At 41.6% G+C, this 18,505-nt stretch overlaps 1 protein-coding gene across 1 annotated transcript in view; it reads right to left on the bottom strand.

Annotated features, from left to right (window-relative positions):
* The window catches only part of CSMD1 (CUB and Sushi multiple domains 1), a 2,014,689-nt gene that overhangs the window by 330,760 nt on the left and 1,665,424 nt on the right, over window positions 1-18,505 (bottom strand). Inside the window, exons 22-23 of the mRNA XM_043893675.1 lie at window positions 17,737-17,906; window positions 11,104-11,260 (exon numbers count right to left, since the gene is read on the bottom strand). Coding sequence (XP_043749610.1) covers window positions 11,104-11,260; window positions 17,737-17,906 — 327 coding nt within the window. The remainder of the gene's footprint in view (window positions 1-11,103; window positions 11,261-17,736; window positions 17,907-18,505) is intronic.

The raw sequence follows: 18,505 nt of genomic DNA on the forward strand, positions 1-18,505 counted from the left end.
TGTTTGAGAAATTTGTGAATGTCTTTGTTATATACAAACTTGGATTGAACTTGCTTTTAGAACTGCAAATTAGCTTGTACAGAATTTCAAAAATCTAGTTACCAAAAAAAAGCAGTTATGAAATAAGTGCATCATTGTCCACCTAAATATCCTTCATGGTCAGGGACTTAAAGCTGCTAGAGGAATCTCAATCAGAAATAGGCATATCTCACCACACACACAAAGAAACAATTATGTGAGGCGAGGGTGGCATTAACTGAATCTTATTGCAATCACTTCACTATGTATACATGTATCAGATCATCACATTGTTCACCTTAAACTTATTATGTGCCAATGACATCTCAATAAAGCTGGAAAACCCCCAAATAAATACAGTGACTCCTGAAGTAACTGGGTGGAGATGGGCAGGATGAGAAACATCCGTAAATTACATCCACCCACTTAGGATGCCACCCAACCCCAGAGAATTAGCTCCTGTTATCAATCCATGGTCTCAAGGTCTTCAAATTTCAGCCTCTGATTTATCCTATTCTTTACCTTCAGCTCTGTTTCCAGTAATTGATTGCTCACCGTGTCTGTGTACACGTCATGCTTGCAAAATTTGTGACTTGTTTTGAAGCATGAAGGTGACAATGCTTAGTATTTCATTATTGGCCTTGAGGATATATTCACACCCAGAGCCGTGCTCTCTTTTATAATAGTGTATTTAGTGTTGGTGTCGTTTTAATTCTATCAGCATGTTAGCAAAATCCAGATGACAGCTGCATAAGCCGTGGCTCTGGGCTCTGATTTTCGCGTCCACAGAATATGCTGTGGGTTGTTAGGCCGAGAGTCACACACCTCCGCCTCTTACCAACTTAAGCGAATGGGGTGAGTGAGGGGCGATGGCCCCGGAGGCTGAAGTGGAGGAGATGGATGGGACATTCTGTGAAATGAACACATCCTTTTCTTCCAGATTCCAGTTGTAGGAAGACTCTGGGGTTTCTCTCTTGGATTCTCATCTCAAATAGATAATTCAGGGTTGGGGCCAAGCTGAACAATTTTAGGAAGCCAAAGAATGGAAATTACTCAGCCACGAGAGAGAATTGGTTGTGGGGCAGGACAGGACAGACCCAGTTCCTTGTTCCCAAACTGAACACAATCATCTGCAAACTATGTGGCCTCAGGGCGGGAGGGTCTCTGGGTTCTGGGCTGTGAGGTCTGCTGGTTCTCAGTGCTGCCCAGTGCAGCTGTTTCCTAAGGCCCTGACTTCCCAGAACAAGCACTCCCCACCCCTTTGTTTTTAATAAATCGAGTGTCCAAAGGGGCATGTGGACCAGAGCAGCGCCGCCCTGCAGGCTCCCGGTTCACCTCCAGCCTCTCAGAGTTTCCTTGAAATGTTCTTCCTCATGTATTCCCTCAAGCTCCTTTCTCTCCAGTGTTTTACAGATGTCCCTGACCATGGGTTGCCCACTCCACAGTCTATGTTGTAAAACTCAGAAACAAAGACACGAGGCTTGCCACAGCCAGTGGGGTGAGTCCCCCAGGGAAGCTAACAGGTTGCCTCTTAAAGGATGGATGGCTTTATTGGGTCAGACACCTCTCTACCCTAAACAGATTCATCTCATGGGGGCTCTTGAGACTTAGGCAGAGCAGCACAATGCCAATTTCCTCATTGAAAACAATAAATGACAAGGACATAGAGAATGGACATGTGGCCACAGTGGGGATGGGGAGGGTGGGACGAATTGAGACGGTAGCACTGACATATATACACGAGCGTGGGTGAAACAGGTGGCCAGTGGGAAGCTGCCGCATGGCACAGGGAGCCCGGCTCGGTGCTGTGTGATGACCCAGAGGGGTGGGAGGTGGGGGTAGAAGGGACGTCCCAGAGGGAGGGGTATATGTGCACTATAGATACGGGCTTCCCTTGTGGCTCAGCTGGTAAAGAATCCGCCTGCAATGCGAGAGACCTGGGTTCGATCCCTGGCTTGGGAAGATCCCCTGGAGAAGGGAAAGGCTCCCCACTCCAGTACTGTGGCCTGGAGAATTCCATGGACTGTATAGTCAGTGGGGTTACAAAGAGTTGGACATGGCTGAGCGACTTTCACTCACTCACTATAAATGGATATATACATACAACTGGCTCACTTCACTGTATGACAGAAACTAACAACACTGTAAAGTAACCATTCTCCAATTACAGATGAGTAAGTAAACATGTAAAGCTTAGTCAATCAACAAAATAAAAATAAATCAAACCATGAATGGAGTCAGCCCATGTACTGGAATTCCTCTGTCAACAGAAGGCACTATCTTTCTACTGGGAGAGCCACACTGACACCCTCATCCTGTTGAGAGTATTTACTGATAACCATGGCATGAGAGCAAGGGTCATTCATTAAATGAAGTTGGTCACTTGAAGGGAGGGCAGCCTAGTCACTCCATCTCCACACCAGCACTGTTTTCCCAGGGGATAAGACTCTAGAATCTACTTGCTCAGATGTATCTGAGCCAGATACATCTCAGCGGGGAAGGAGTGGGATCACTAAAGAACTTCCATTTTCAAGGCCCATTAGTCTGTTCTTCTGTGACTACTGACTACCCCACACCACCCTCCCAAGGCATCCCTCCTTTTGCTTCTCTTTCTTTTAAAAGATGTATACAATATGCAATCTGACTACTTCATTTATAAGTAAAAATGGGTGCATATTTCTGCTCTGTCCTGTTATGTGTTATTGTAAAAGTCAGCATGTAGTTTTTCCTCCTTTACTCTCAGAGCACCCATGGTTAGTGATAGCATAGACAGAGTACTCGGGTTGTTATCCTCTTCTTTCAATCCTAGACTTCTATTAATTTTGTTCCTCCATTACTATTAAAAATGGCTTAGCCATCATGTTGACCAATACCACTGACTAGCTTTCAAAGGCGTCCATAACCAGGTTCCTGCAGCTCATTTTGTTTTCTTTATCCCCCTCATCATTCATCTTCCATTCTGTTCAGATGTTTGTATTCATTATCTCATGAGCTCAAAGATAACATTCAACTCTCCACATCTGTAATCTGTGTCCATTCATGTAGATCTAGGTCAACACAATTATCATTTGCTAAGTGACTCTGGAGGTGATACACAGAAGATGAAGTTAAGATTGCCCCTCTTGAGAACCTCACCTTTTATTGGTATAAACAAAAGATGTAGAGACAATGTACGGGGCCTGGAGGATGCAGGAGAGTGGATAATTCTCAACAGAAGAGCAGCCTTTACACAAAAAAATAGCATTTAAGAATAATCTTAAGGAACAGAGGCAAAGGGCATCTAGCAGGAGGGAAAGAAACTTCTGGAGCCTTCTAGAATGAATGCAGCTTTCAAAGATCTCTCTCCTTGCTCTGGAAAATTATACACCTTGCTCTGCCATGGTGCTGGTGGTTCAGGCGCTCAGTTGAGTCTGCCTCTTTGCAACGCCATGGACTGCAGCCCACCAGGCTCCTCTGTCCATGGGATTTCCCAGCAAGAACACTGGAGTGGGTTGCCATTCCCTTCTTCAGAGTGTAACTGCCATAACCACAAATAAATATATATTATTTATTCATGGAATAAATAATGGAAATCCAGTTGAGCTATTTCATATCCTAAAAGATGATGCTGTTAAGGTGCTGTACTCAATAGGCCAACAAATTTGGAAAACTCAGCAGTGGCCACAGGACTGGAAAAGGTCAGTTTTCATTCTAATCCCAAAGAAAGGCAATGCCAAAGAACATTCAAACTACTGCACAATTGCATTCATCTCACAAGCTAGCAAAGTAATGCCCAAAATTCTCCAAGCCAGGTTTCAACAATATGCGACCCGTGAACTTCTAAATGTTCGAGTTGGATTTAGAAAATCCAGAGGAATTAGAGATCAAATTGCCAACATCCGCTGGATCATCAAAAAAGTAAGAGAGTTCCAGAAAAACCTCTACTTCTGCTTTATTGACTATGCCAAAGCCTTTGACTGTGTGGATCACAACAAACTATGGAAAATTCTTAAAGAGATGGGAATACCAGACCACCTGACCTGCCTCCTGAAAAATCTGTATGCAGGTCAAGTAGCAACAGTTAGAACTGGACACGGAACAACAGACTAGGTCCAAACCAGGAAAGGAGTATGTCAAGGCTGTATATTGTCATCCTGCTTATTTAACTTATATGCAGAGTACATCATGCAAAATACCAGACTGGATGAAGCATAAGCTGTAATCAAGATTGCCAGGGGAAATATCAATAACCTCAGATACACAGATGACACCACCCTTATGGCAGAAAGTGAAGAAAAACTAAAGAGACTCTTGATGAAAGTGAATGAGGAGAGTGAAAAAGTTGGCTTAAAACTCAACATTTATAAAACTAAGATCATGGCATCTGGTCCCATCACTTCATGGCAAATAGATGGGGAAACAGTGGAAACAGTGGCAAACTTTATTTTGGGGGGGGCTCCAAAATCACTGCAGATGGTGACTGCAGCCATGAAATCAAAAGACATTTGCTACTTAGAAGAAAAACTATGACCAACCTAGATAGCATATTAAAAAGCAGAGATATTACTTTGCCAAAAAAGGCCTGTCTAGTCAAAGCTATGGTTTTTCCCATTAGGCATGTATGGGTGTGAGTGTTGGACTATAAAGAAATCGCCGAAGAATTGATGCTTTTGAACTGTGGTGTTGAAGAAGACTCTTGCAAGTCCCTTGGAGTGCAAGGAGATCAAACCAGTCCAGCCTAAAGGAAATCAGTCCTGAATATTCATTGGAAGGACTGATGCTGAAGCTGAAAGTCCAATACTTTGGCCACCTGATGCAAGGAACAGACTCATTAGAAAAGACCCTGATTCTGGGAAAGATTGAAGGCAGGGGGAGAAGAGGACAACAGAGGATGAGATGGTTAGATGGCATCACCAACTCGACAGGCATGAGTTTGAGCAAGCTCTGTGAGTTGGTGATGGACAGGGAAGCCTGGCATGCTGCCGTCCATGGGGTCACAAAGAGTAGGACACAACTAAGTGACTGAACTGAACTGATATGTATATGTATATATATATGTCACATATATTTCTAAATCTTGGTGTATTAGAGTCACATATTTTCATCAAGGAACTACAGTTTACTTGGAGAGATGAGCAAACTCATGTAAAGATGAAATATATTGAGGGTCAAAATCAAAAGATTTTGACACATGGTTTGATGGGAACCAGGGCCAAGAACAGATTCCTGCAGTACCTCCTGCTGGTCCATCCCGTATTCGAGAATACAAGAATGTAGTCACATTTCTACTGACCAGGTTTCAACAAGTGTGACACCTGACTATACTAAGATGTTTATCTTTGAACAGGAATCATGGCTTTTGCTTTCTCTGTCTCAGTATAATCTAGACATTCAGTGCACAAGTAATGCATGGACAGTCTCTGATTAATTAGCAAACAGACCCACCAAATTGACCCAGAGTAGCTGGTCTAAAACACAGTTCTTTCATGACACCCTCAGAGAGCAAGAATTTTTGTTGAATTGTGACTGAGTTTTGTTTACTCCCCTCTATTTAAATCAGTAAAGAGTATAAAGCCAGAGAGACATATGGGAAACTGTTTCTGGGGAGTGACTATTCTGGGAACATCCTTTCAGAAATTGAAAGGAGTCAATATATTTTTTAAAGAATTCTGAATTCAACAAGGAATTTTTAAAATTTCCAAAATTTTTTTCCTATAAAAAATATTTGCTGAAATATTTAGAAGACATAGCAACCCACTGTCAATATGACTTTTCCTGACATTTGAAGAATGTTATAATCACTGAAATAAAACAAAATTATTATGTTAAATAAAGAGAAGCTCTTCTTGTCCTGACACAGCTCTGCAGAATCTTGGCGCTCTGTGGAATATAGCGTGAATAATGGAGATCCAGTCTAAGCTTTTTACAGTACAGATCAAACACCTGTGCAAGGTACAGAGGGGAATTAAAAAACAAGCACCTACACTTCTTGGTCTGGAAAAGCTTATGGGTTATGCTTCTATTTGACATAATTGCAGCATTAGAAGACTATCAGCTATTATGAAAATGGACAAATCTGTAAGAAAACACAATTTTTTTTTTAACCAGATATTGCCCTCCCAGCTGTACGCTGCTCTAACTTCCTACTCAGAAACTGGCACTTGCTCATTAAGTGGGTACTAATACACTTATTCCTACTTGTCCCAAAGATGCCTGGCTTTCCTTCCTTGCCAGTGCCTTTACATATATAAATATCAGTCAATTAATGTGGAACTCATCAGTGAGATCATCTAAAATATTTTAAAACAAGGCCGTTGACAGTGTTGAGCTTCGTTGAGAAGACCTGGATTGGTTCCCGGTTGTAGCAACCTGGATGTGGATGTTTCAGCAGAGCACTTACAGATTTGGAAAATTAAAAGCTTCTAATTTATGAAGGAGAGTTAAAGGGGCTATTTATCAAGACCCAGAATTGCCAAGATGGTAAAATTATAAGATACTGGGGAGTATGCTCTAAATATTAAAGGATATACAAATATAATTTGTACTCATTTGAAAACCTTCAAGATGTTATTAAGCTATATATTTACTGTCTGTTGACATTTTCTAATCCACTTGTGTGTAGATTAATTATGGATTTGAAACATTTAAATATGAATGTTTCCTTAAGTAATGCAATTAACTAGCAAGAGGCAATTACAACAGTCTTTTGAAAATAGTTGAACATGTCTTCCAACAGTCTTAAGCTTTAATAATTTGTTCAAAATAGTTTTTGACCATTTCTTCTCCTGGACTCCAAAATCACTGTGGATGGCAACTACAGCCACAGATTAAAAGACACTCCTTGCAAGAAAAGCTATGACAAACCTAGACACCTTATTAAAAAGCAAAGGCATCACTTTACCAACAAAGGTCTGCATAGTCAAAGTTATGGTTTTTTCAGTAGTCATACACAGATGTGACAGTTGGGCCATAAAGAAACCTGAGCACCAAAGAACTGATGCTTTCGAACTGTGGTATTGGAGAAGACTCTTGAGAGTCCCTTACAGCAAGGAGATCAAACCGGTCAACCTTAGGAAATCAACCCTGAATATTCATTAGAGGGAGTGATGCTGAAGCTGAAGCTCAAACACTTTGGCCACCTGATTCGAAGAGCCAACTCATTGGAAAAGACCATGATGTTGTAAAGACTGAGGGCAGGAGGATGAGGGGGCAATGGAGGATAAGATGGTTGAATGACATCACTGAATTAATAGACATGAGTTTGAGCAAACTCAAGGAGCCAGTGAAGGACAGGGAAGCTTGGTTTGCTGTGGTCCATTGGGTTGGTTACATGATTTAGCAATTGAACAACAACAACAAAATTATTTCCAAACCACCTTTACAGATGAAGAGTTGATGAGGGTATTCAATCATATTGAATGAGCTTGGAATTTTTTAATTACTGAGTGTTTAAATCTAAGAATTTAAAGAGAAATTATTAAATTTTGATTATAACCATTAGCACCATCCATTCTGTATTACCAATACCTTTTTTCCATCTGGCAGTGTGTTCTAGCTCCAGGAAAATCCCAGAAACAAGACTTGTACCCAGGGAGCATCTGTGTTGTTGAAGGTGAAGGCCAAGAGGGAAAACAGGCAGGAAAGAGAGCTACTCCGTCAAGTTGATTCACCTAAGAGCTAAATGAATGCTGACTGTCACCAGTATTTCTTTCTTATTCTTTTAGAAAGTTTGTGCTGCTGTGTTAAAATAAATAAATAAATAAAGTTCACATAATTGGAAAGTGCCCAGGAATAGATCCATGGCTTCAAAGTTTCTCAAAGTCACTCAGAAATGGGAGGAGAAGCCAAGGTTCTAACAGACTGGACAGTGACATGGAGAAAGAGGGACAAACATCACGTGCTGGCTGGAGGGACTGGAATAACACATCAAAGCCACTCTTCTTGACAAGGGAAGGTGAGCATGACACACAGATGACGCCTACAACCTCTAACGTCACCCCAGTCACAGGTTCTTAGGGTATATGGGCTTTCTTCATTGCCACTGGGAAAATAAAGGGGACGTCAGAACTCTGGAAACAGTTCAGTAGCCCCCATCTCAGTAAGTGACTATAAACCCCAACAGGTGTGAATTTGCTTCCTGATGTCTTTTGCATGACCATGAGACTATATGAAATGAATGTTCATAAATGGAAAGTTACTGTTCTTCTACATGCACCCCAGTGCTCACTCTAGTACTGCTCACAATAGCTGAGGCACAGAAGCAGCCTAAATAATCATTGACAGAGAAATGGATAAAGAAGATGTGATATATATATAGCACAATATTCAATGGAATTTTACTCAGCCTTTACAAAGAATAACATGATGCCATTTGCAGCACCATGGATGGACCTAGAGATTATCATACTGAGTGAGGTAAGTCAGACAGGGAAGCAGAAATGCCATATGTCATTCCTTATATGTGACATCTAAAAAGAAATGATGCAAATGGACTTATAAAACAAAAAGAGACTCAGAGACTTAAAGAACAAATTTAGGTTGCGGGGAGAAGGATAAGGGGAAGGGATGGTTAGGGAGTTTGGGATGGACATGTACAAACTACTGTGCTTAAAATGAATAACCAACAAGGACCTACTGTATAGCACAGAGAACTCTGCTCAATGCTATGTGGCAGCCGGGATGGGAGGGGAGTTTGGCAGAGAATGGATATGTGTGTGGCCGAGTCCCTTCTCTGTTCACCTGAAACTATTACAACATTGTTAATCAGCTATGCTCTAATATAAAATAAAAAGTTTCTTTTTTTTTAAAGAAATTCTCTCCTTTGAAATCATTAGAGGGAAAATAGGACAGAGTAACTAGGGTTGAGAAATAATGTGGTATAAAGTATCAAACATGATACATTTCTATGAAGCTTAGTAAGCCCCACACCAGGGCGGCACCAAGAATTCAGTCGTGAAGATGCACAGGAGAGAGAGGAGAGGTTTTCAGCTCTTCGTTGACAAAGCGTCGTAAGAAGCACGATTTGTCAGAGAAGCTAGAGCAACACAAGAGGTGGAGGAAATCCAGGTGTCCCGGGGCTTGCCCTTATTCCACTAAACTCAGAAAGTTACCAGGAGAGTGTTCACACTGTTCTCCTTCTGAAGTACCCATGCTCCTCTAAGCTGCAAGACCAGTGTAAGAGCTGGGAAGCAAGTATTGACACATACAAGCAATAAGTTACATCTGATGAGCATTTGATGAAAAACTCACAGTAGGAATAAAAAGAGATCAGGATGGTTTACATTTTATCTGCAAGTGGAGCAAACTGACTTGACAAGAGCTCTTTGAAACTTTTTTGAGCATAAAATTCTGAAATAGAATTCTAGTAAACAAAAATTATAACCATACCTTTATTTTGTAATATAATTGCTAGTAATTTATTTGCATACAATATAACTAATATGCTTTCACTTCATGGAGCCTTTTAAATGGTTATTTTTATGAAAGTGAAACATTTGCTTTCTCATCATGTCCATGAGACCGTAATGCTGTTTTTCCCAAAGGCTTATAATTCTTCAAATACAATTTCACCTACCAAGGGGGATTTGAGGCAATTAATCTTCCTTTAAGGTATCTGGGTTAGCTTTGTGTCTGGGATAGTTATTATCTTTTTCAGGCCTTCATTTGCTTATCTGTCAAATAAGGAATCAATCTTGATAATCATTAACATACTTTCATGCTCAAAAATCCAAAAATTTTAATTTCCTATGTCATAGTATTTGGTATCACAAAGATTTTTAACCATCAGATTGGTGAAGAATTGGGCTGTCTTGTAGATTTTAAGCATTTTAGTTAATTTACTACTCAATTTTAATTAGTTACCCATACCAAATAGCTACTTTTTAAAGTTTATTTTTCTGGAACTAAAAATGCTAAAAATGACAGTTATCACGCTGCCAGCTTCTCTTTGTGGAAGCACAACTTCTCCTCCTTTATTTTACCTTCCTTTGTCTTGTTCAAATTCATCTTTCTTTTAAAAAAGGCATTTCCAAAAAAAAAAAAAAAAAAGGCATTTCCGTATTAACTTAATTATATTTATAGGGGGCACAAGAATACTGCTTAAAACTGTGAGCTCCACAGACTTAGAGAACAATCCTGTGGTTGCCAGGGGTGAGTGATGGAGGGAAGGGATAGTTAGGGAGTTTGCGATGGGCATGCACACAGTGCTACATTTAAAATGGACAACCAACAAGGACCTACTGTATAGCACAGGGAACTCTGCTCAATGTTATGTGGCAGCCTGGATGGGGGGGGAGTTTGAGTTTGGGGGACAGTGGACACACACACACACACACACACACACACACACACACACATATATGGATGAGTCCTTCTGCTTTTCGCCTGAAACTATCACAACATTGCTAACTGGTTTATACTTACTTTAAAAAGTTTTAAAAAACACAAAAACTGTGAGCTACAGAGCCAATCCTGGTTCCACTGACTCATTACCTGATAACTTGGACACACGCTGCAATTACTTTGTTTAGTTTTCTCATAGGAAATTAGCTGTGAGAAGAAAGTGCTTACAACACAGAGTTGAGATACATATATATACACACACCCATACGTGTGTACCTGTGCATTTATATGTATAAATTATTTATTATATTTTATACACATGTAATCTATATTACATAATGTATAGAATGTAATAGATATAAAAGAAAAGTATTGATGTCTGGTAGGCATTCAAAGACTATTAATTGTATCATTCATTCAAAGTCTTTCATACATATGTCTATGAATTTTTGTCAGGTGCATTAAATCACAATCATTTTATCCCTAATATCTCTTCAATGTCATGATGTTTTCTTTCCAAGTACAGCCATGTTAAGAGAATTTGAATATGTCTAAATAAATATGCTTCAAACTCCTGCTTCTGGTAATGTGTCTAAATTTACTGCCTGTTCAACAATTCACAGAATTAAACAGAGATCCAAAAACACAGGAGGGGGCCCAGTGGGAAAAAAAATTGATATTTAAAAGATACCATATGAGTGAAGTAACAGCTGTATCCTGAGAAAGTAAAAGGAAGGTGAAAGGGTGAGCCCGCACGGCACTTACTGGTGTAGGTGAGCTGGAAGCCCTGGTCCGTGTCGGATCCATTGGAGTTGAACTCCAGCCACAGGTGGTTGGAGGTGCTATTCAGGACAAGCCCCAGCAGCTCGTTCCTCGTGAAGGCGCCCAGGGGCCGCGACGAGCTGTCCTTTCCATCGTAGACCTGAGGAAACCCACAGCACGGGCACCCTCGTCACTGTTCATACGCCAGCAATTTTAACAAGAAATCCAGACTTTCAAACACACGATTTTATGCAGTTCTTTAGAGAGCTACACAGTTTATAGAAAGCTGAGTGGACACTGCCAAGCCATGCTTTTTTCTCTAACTTTCACCTTTACCTTAAAGACAAAAGATGCCATTTGTGTCCAGGTCATTTATCTGCATCATGCTGAGTTCTCTCTGTTTATGTAAAATGGAATCACTATGCGTTTGCATTTCCCGGTCCCAGGGGCTACTACATCCTCTTCCCAATCCGTGTACAGAGTTTGAAAGCGCGTGTCGCGGTTCTCTGCGGATGTCCCCTCTCCCATCGGAACGTGCCACAGGCTGTGGCTCCGAAGCCTTGTCCCACTTTCCCATCCCTGTGCGTGCGGCGACTTCAGCTTTGAATTTGCCATAATGGGAATCAGTGTCTGGTCTTGCTCTGAAGCACTTCGAGGTTGACTCTGTCTTTCTAGGAGGGTGTACAGCCTGAGTGGGCATCCTGAGTGTCTGGGAGGCAAGTGGACTGGGCTTGGTTCTGAGTAGACATCACAGGTGAGGGAAAGTGTGAAAGTGTGAGTCGCTCAGTTGTATCTGACTCTTTGCAACCCCTTGACCTGTACACTGCCAGGATCCTGGGTCCATGGGATTCTCCAGGCAAGAACGCTGGAGTGGGGAGCCATCTCCCCCTCCAGGGGATCCTGCTCACTCACAGACTCAGCCCGGGTCCCCTGCACCGCAGGAGGGTTCTTTCCCATGTGAGGCACCAGGGAAGCCCCGAGGGAGAGGAAGCGGCGCCTTCTCAGGCCCACACTGGGAGCACAGGGGCGCCAGCCACATTGCCCCAGAGGGGACTGTGTCAAACGGTCTTAAGGCGTGGACAGAACCTTCCTAATGCTGGAAAAACCGTGTTCACGTTTTAGTGGAGCTCAGTATTGAGCCCTCACACCACCAGTAAGTGGTCAACACTGGAACGCTTAATGGAAGAGACTCGGCCACTTGCCTCTTGGAACATTGTGAATGTTCATGGCAAAGAAGCACTGGTATGGATGTGGGCTTTTTAGAAGAAAGAATGCAAATGTATCACATCATACTGGAGAACATTCAGCTTTTCCTGATGAAAAAATCCTAACTAAATAAAGCATATCACAATACTTGGTAGCGCCACTCCCCCCCCACCCCTCCGCCAGAGCTATCTAGTTCCCTCACAGAGATTCACTCTTCCTCTTCTTCTCCCATCACTCTTCTGATGTGCATGGAAACCGCGAATGCTGCTCGACAGACTGACATACACTTTCACACACTCCTAAATGGAGAGGACTCATTGGGAAGAACTAATTTTATGGATCATGATTGGATTGCATTTTAATTCTATACATGCTCGAGTAGGAGAATCAAATACCCTTTATTAGTGTCAAGCTACTACTGGACAAATCATTCTTTGGCTTAATGTAGATGCTTTAGTTTCTGACACTCAGATTATACAGACTTTTAAATCCAGAGCATTCTGGCTGAAAGTAAAGTGTCCAGGCCTCTCCAGCAAGGTCTTACGTTACCCCACATGCCATGTGATCCACAAGAATATGTAGAGAGGAGGGGGCATTAAAGCAGATAAACACACGCTTAGGTCTGGTCCTCAAAGCTCTGAGGCATCATCTGCTGGTCACCTCCATTGGTTCTGGCTTGTCTGAGTGCTTCTCTGAGATTTATTTATTTATTTATTTTTCTCTGAGATTTAATAGCTCACACAGACGGTGGCTAGTGCCCAGGACCCTCTCAGCTACAACCACAGAAAACGACCCGCTGCCATGCTGAACTACAAGCTTCTGCAGAAGAGTAATTCTGTCTTATCTGTCTACATCATCAGCAGTTAGCACTGGGTTTGACAGTGCAAATCTCTGAATGAAGAAGTAACTGACTAGTGTGGATATTATGTTGTCAGTTCTCTCAAGTTGAAAATCTGGATTCATGCTTCGCATGTATCACAAGCAACAACCCAGATAGTGTTGGAGGGCAAAAGCACTGGTTTTTAATTCTAGAAAACATCGCAAGGAATCCTGGAATGACAATGCCGAAACCATCCCTAGGCCTGCAGACGCTACGCCCCAGAGCTGTTTCCAAAACTAACCTCTCTTTCCACTACATATTTTACCATGGCATTCTTCTTAGAACTACTAATATACTTCTCTTACACGATTTTTCCATTCAAAACAAGGAAACATCATGTTTATATGTGTGGGAGGCTGTATACATAAAAATTGTGGCCTTTGTGATTGGATCATACTATTTATATGGGGGCAATGTAAACAGCATTTAAGATCAAAAATTAAGATAATCTCTATACCTATATCCCCTTTTTTGGATTTCCCTCCCATTTAGGTTGCCAAAGAGCATAGCATTAGCTGAGTTACACAGGAGGTTCTCATTACTTATCTATTTTAAATATAGTATCAATAGTGGATATATGTATACATATAACTGATTCACATTACTGGACAGTAGAAACTACACAACTATATGCCAATAAAATTAATTAAAATTAAGATACTCCCACAGGAAATTTAAAACTTTGATATTTATTAGCATGTTCAATAAAATATTTGCTTGCAAAATATCTCAGCACTTCAGATAACTGACAGTTTTTCTGGGATTAAATGTGGTAAGCAAGATTTTGTTCTGATTCTTTATTATAATCAACAAGTTTAAACAGAACACAATCACAAATGCACATGATCTGCTTCCTTCCATTCTAATAATACTCATCAGTGTATATTTAATGCAGTGTCTCTAATCAGTCACCTGCACCAAGTATATTAATTGTTCTTAAAAGTTTGTCTTAAAGGCTGTATGTTATGCTGTGCTGAGTTGCTAAACTATGTCCAACTCTTTGTGACCTAATGGACTGCAGTATGCCAGGCCTCGCTGTCCTTCATTGTCTCATGGAGTTTGCTCAGATTCATGCCCATTGAGCTGGGGATGCTGTTTAACAATCTCATCCTCTGCTACCCACTTCTTCCTTTCCTTCAGTCTTTACCAATATCAGGGTCTTTTCCAATGAGGTGGCCTTCACATCAGGTACTGAAACTTCAGAGTATTGGAACTTCAGCTTCAGCATCAGTCCTTCAAACGAATATTCAGGATTGGTTTCCTTTAGGATTGAGTGGTTTGATCTCCTTGCTGTCCAAGGGATTCTCAAGAATCTTCTCCAGCACAACAACTAGAAAGCATTGATTCTTTGGTGCTCAGCTTTCTTTACAGTCCAACTCTCATATCCATACATGACTACTGGAGAAACCATAGCTTTGACTATACGGACCTTTGTTGGCAAAGTGATGTCTCTACTTTTGAACATGCTGTCTAGGTTTGGTATAGCTCCTCTTCCAAGGAGCAAGCATCTTTTAATTTTGTGGCTGAAGTCAAAGTCTGCAGTGATTTTGGAGACCCAGAAAATAAAATCTGTCACTGTTTCCACCTTTTCCCCTTCTATTTGCCATGAAGTGATAGGAATGGATGCCATGATCTTAGTTTTTTGAATGCTGAGTTTTAAGCCAGCTCTTTCACTCTCCTCTTTCACCCTCAGCAAGTGGCTCTTCAGTTCCTCTTTACTTTTGGTCATTAGAGTGGTATCATCTGCCTATCTGAGGCTGTTGATATTTCTCTTGGCAATCTTAATTTCAGCTTGTGATTCATCCAGCCCATCATTTTGCATGATGTACTCTACATAGAAGTTAAATAAGCAGGGTGACAATATACAGCCTTGTCATACACCTTCCTCAATTTTGAAGCAGTCTGTTTTTCCATGTCTGGTTCTAAAGGTTGCTTCTTGACCCACATACAAGTTTCTCAGGATACAGGTGACAGAGTCAATTCTTAGCTAGGTTGATAAAAATCCGGGGTCCCGGAGGAGGAGATTGGGCCTGGAATTCTCAAGGAGGAGGAAAGGACAAAAGCCTTTCTCCCCTCTACATTCCTTAGTCTTAGTCACATAATATTTTTTTTTTTTCTTTAAGCCTGGAACTGATGATTACACAACAAACAACTCAGTTCAAACTCTGTACGAAGGATTATATTACAACAATGTATCCTGCTTGAGGACAGCTTCTCCTTCTTGAAAACCTTCTGACTAATCCTTTTATCTTAGAATGTATATTATGGGAGTGGGTCCTGTAAGATCTTTATACTGTTAGTTCTAATTCTGTCATCTTTAAATGTAAATTATGGGAGTGGGTCTAGTAAGATCTTTACAACCTTGAGACATTCTTTTGATTTATTATAATAACCACTTAAAAAGTATACAACTCCATTGCTTAGACTAGCGAGGGAGCACTCTCTGTTCCCCTTCTCATGTCTGTGTCAGAAGCTTTCTCTATTCCTTTAGATACTTTAATAAAACTCTGCTACACAAAAGCTCTTGAGTGATCAAGCCTGGTCCCTGGTCCTGAAGCTAAAACTTTTTCGGAGATCAGGAATCCGGCACCGTTCACTGTACACTATGACAGGTAAGGTGGTTTAATATTTCCATCTCTTTAAGAGCTTTTCACATTTGTTGTGATCCACACAGTCAAAGGCTTTAGTGTAGTCAATAAAGCAGAAGTAGATGTTTTGGGGGGAATCCCTTGCTTTTTCTTTGATCCAGTGGATGTTGGCAGTTTGATCTCTGCTTCCTCTGCCTTTTCTGAACCCAGCCTGTACATCTGGAAGCTCTTGATTCACATACTTTGAAGACTAGCTTGAAGGATTTTGAGCATGGCCTTGCTAGTGTGTGAAATGAGTGTAGCTGTATGATAGTCTGAGTATTATCTGGTATTGCCGTTCTTTGGGATTGGAGTAAAAACAGATGTTTTCCAGTCCTGTGACCACTGCTGTATTTCCCAAATTTGCTGACATCTTGAGTGGGAGGTTAGCAAAGAAAACAGTTTTGTATGATTCAACTTTAACTTTTTCTAGATCAGTGAGGATATTTTAGTTTATACCTGAAAATCACTTCTCAATTACAGTGACTCATGCTGCCAACATGAGCTCTTTTGAAAGACCATTACAATGAAAGAACAGCTAAAATAAAATCTGTCTTCTAGATTATGGCCTAGAACTGTGGTCAAGGGTGGACTTGGACGAAGGGAGCACTTGCGTCTGGAAGCTTCTCTAGACTTGTGCACATGATAGAAACTGCCAGCATCCCCTTCATCCACTACGCAAACAGAGAACACCCTTGGAGGGCACTGGGGCCCACCCGGTAGTAGGCTCTTTGCATAGCTTCTCAATGCTCACAGCTTCGAGTGAGTCACGTTAACTGGCCCTGAGCTGGAACGCTGTGCGTATCTGCGTAGAAGAACATGTGACTGGGCACCCTCGGACTTCAGAAAGGGAATGAGACGTGTCCCTCTTGTAAACCAGCTGTGACGGTGGACAGGGTGCTCAGTCCCCCGGAACCAGCTGTGGACAGGCTGGATGGTGGCCAGTGTGGTCTCTGTTGCTCAAAGCCACTCTCTTTCTCTGAGGCTCAGGCTGCAAGTGCCAACTACTCAGGCCCTAGACCCAGGGAGGTCCCCAGTTTCCTGACATAGTTTCAGGAGATACGGGAAGTATTTCAGAAGGAGCTTGGTGGCACTTGCAGTTGGAGCTAAAATTTTTAGATCAAGGCAAGACCTGGTGCCCTGGATCCATTTCTCTGCCCATTTTCCTGAGTCCATCTGGAATGAGTGGTGTGCAGGTCTGAACCCCCAGCCCTCTGCCCCAGAGCAGCTCCCCGAGGCTCTGAGGCTAAGAATCACCTACTTCACTGACCCTTGTGGCTGGCCCCATGCCTCAGACACCCCAGAGTTCTGTGAACATAGCTCAGCCTTGTGTGTGAGACTGCCTCCTCCTGGTGTAGCTTCTCCACATACACCCGGCTTTGTGGTCCCAGGACAGTGGCCAGGTTTGTTTCCACTGTCATATCAAGATCCTTCCAGCTCTGAAGGATGCTCTGTCGTGACCACATTTGCAAATCAAGAGGGACCGCAGAAAGGGATGGTCTGAGGATCCTGCAAGATTTTACTAATACAACTCCTAGTGTGGGCTAGGCACAAGGCTACAAATATGTATCTATATTATATTATTTAATCCTCAAAACATCACAAAAAAGGTAGGTACCATTGCATGCTTTTATGTATAAGAAAACTAAGGTTTAAAAATCTTAAAAAAATATGCCTAAGATACACAGCTAATGCACTTCAGATCCAGCATTACAGACTGAGATATTTTAAAGTCCACATACACATGATGATAGAGACCACTATTTCAAACCAGTTGGGCAAGCAAATTGGGAAAAATGTGTATACATAAAGATATAGGTATATATATAGGTATATATCTATATCTAGGATATAGCTGGATCAAGATCCTATTTATTCCTTGCGAAGGAAAGATGGAGTTCTATTAAAGAAAATTATTTTTACCTTCAGAATATCTCCTTCAAACAGCTGAAAGCTTCGTGCTCTGAGATGGATCCCCTTGCCAGCTTCCGTTTCAATTTTATAGATACACTCATGGTTATTATCATAGTTTGATGGGAAATTTGGAGACAGTAACGTTCCTTCATTTCCTTTGACACTTGCTCCACATTCAGCTAAAATAAACAGGACATTAAAAAAAAGAAAGAGGATTCAAAAGTGGAATTACTGTTTTTAATAAATAAAAACTTTAAAATCATGGCAGCCCTCTTCTCTCTCAATGTATGTCTGCTGATAACATATTGCTTTCATAGACTAATGACTTCTTTTCACTGTTTTACCAACTGGTCAGGAAAGATATCCCCATTCATCCCATTTTCAAGATTTTCTTGTTTCTTTTAGTAGACTCCCTCTTCCTCCTATCCTGCAAAGAGTTCTAGGGTGAAACAGATAAGCCTGTTTGACCCCTGGATGGTTGCCTCTCCAAGCCCCAGCTCTGCCTCGTGAAGCACCCCTGCCGACCCCAATGTGCTGACTCCACAGTGATGTCCACGCAATTCCCCCTGCCGGCATTCCGTGGCCTCAGCCTGGATGCATTTAAAGAGGATTTTCACCATGGACCAGATCACCGAGTCCCCCACTGCTGTGTCACAGTCCTGAGCCTGTCTGACTGTCAGTCGCTTTGATGGCAGAAAATACATTCTTTTCCCCTTTTCCTGATGAAAGGAGAGGGCAGTTCACCTCCAGACCCAAATTTGCATAAAGAACTTAAATC

This window comes from Cervus elaphus, chromosome 32 (assembly GCF_910594005.1).
Source record: "Cervus elaphus chromosome 32, mCerEla1.1, whole genome shotgun sequence".
Classification (NCBI taxonomy): Eukaryota; Metazoa; Chordata; class Mammalia; order Artiodactyla; family Cervidae; genus Cervus; species Cervus elaphus.